The following is a 1,507-nucleotide window of genomic DNA, read 5'->3' as shown; positions in this document are numbered from 1 at the left end:
ATATTCTCACTATATAAAAGTCCATGTCATTGTTTAAAAAAGAAAAAATGTATGGCCACGAGGATGGGATATCACTTAGTTACGTGTTATTTCTAGTGTATGTTCTTGATATTATAGAATAATATATACTGGTTAAATAAATCCAAATTTATTAAAGAGGTGTTTTTGTATCAGATTTGTCATTAGATTTTTTGACTGTTTCTTCTTTGGATACTGATTGTAGATCAAAGAGAATCAGACAAACAATCCTGTCATTCTCATTATAAAATATTTCACTAAGTATTTGTAAAATCAAAGGTATACTATAAAATTAAATACAGTTTAACACGATAAAAAGAAGTATAATATTTCATTTTAGTATATTATACATTATTCATAATATCCTGTCAATTTGTCATCCAAATTTGTTTTCTTTTCAGATACATAATCATTTGATTATGTAATACATCAAACTGATATGTATGGAAAGTCAGAGAAATATCTCCGAATTCATTCTTTTGGGACTTTCTTACAACAAGAACGTACAAGCATTTTGTTTCATTCTTTTCTTATTCTGTTATGTTTCCCTGTTAGCAGGAAACCTTATAATCCTTGTTTCCATTCTGAATAGCTCTCTTTTTCACCAACCAATGTACTATTTCCTTAGTCAGTTAGCCATTCTCGACATATGTTTTACATCTAGTGTCACACCCAAACTGATTGGCGATCTGTTATTGGAGAAGAAATCCATAAGCTATGGCAATTGCATGTTACAAGTATTCACCATGCACTTCTTTGGTAGTATTGAGATCTTCATTCTCACAGCCATGGCCTTCGATCGCTATGTTGCCATCTGCAAACCTCTCCACTACATGATTATCATGAACAGGACGAGATGTAACCTTTTCGTCTTTGCTGCTTGGGCTGGTGGGGCTGCCCATTCCTTTCCTCAATTAGTTATGGCAATTCTGTTACCCTATTGTGGTCCTAATGAAATCGATCACTATTTCTGTGATATCTTTCCTTTGCTAAAAGTAGCCTGTACTGATACTTACATCATTGGTATTCTTGTGCTTGTCAATTCTGGTGTTGTTGTCTTGACTACCTGTGTCCTCCTGTTTGGGTCGTACATTTTTATATTATTCACCTTAAGAAATCACTCCGCTGAGGGAAGACGCAAAGCACTGTCTACCTGTGGCTCTCATATTTCTGTGTTGATCTTATTTTTTGCTCCTGCAATTTTTGCCTACCTTAGACCTCCCAGTACTTTCCCTGAGGATAAAGTATTAGCCTTATTTTATACAATCATTGCTCCTATGTTCAATCCCTTAATCTATACTTTGAGAAATACAGAAATGAAAAATGCCATGAGAAAAGTTTGGTGTCAAAGTTATTTTCAAAGGAAACACACAAAGAATTGATGCATCTTATTATCTAAATAAATTTGTAAAGGACACTTGTTGTTGATTGTCATCAAGTCAAGCACGACTCATAGGGACTCTAATAAAAGATTGTGTACCAATGAGGG

General features: G+C 33.8%; 1 protein-coding gene across 1 annotated transcript; it reads left to right on the top strand.

The window, feature by feature from the left end:
- Nucleotides 1-461: 461 nt before the first annotated feature.
- LOC102861741 (olfactory receptor 4P4-like) lies at nt 462-1,400 on the top strand. The gene has a single exon (XM_006902589.1). It carries the CDS (start codon nt 462-464, stop codon nt 1,398-1,400), a length of 939 nt encoding a protein of 312 aa, XP_006902651.1.
- The last annotated feature ends 107 nt before the right edge of the window (nt 1,401-1,507 follow it).

Source organism: Elephantulus edwardii, unplaced genomic scaffold (assembly GCF_000299155.1).
Source record: "Elephantulus edwardii isolate Elephantulus edwardi_28Jun2011 unplaced genomic scaffold, EleEdw1.0 scaffold00431, whole genome shotgun sequence".
Taxonomy (NCBI): domain Eukaryota; kingdom Metazoa; phylum Chordata; class Mammalia; order Macroscelidea; family Macroscelididae; genus Elephantulus; species Elephantulus edwardii.
Note: the sequence above shows the minus strand (reverse complement) of the source record. Positions and strands in the feature narration are given on the sequence as shown.

Excerpts from the sequence above, each read along its gene's own strand:
- LOC102861741 (XM_006902589.1), top strand. The coding sequence starts at position 462 with ATGGAAAGTCAGAGAAATATCTCCGAATTCATTCTTTTGGGACTTTCT.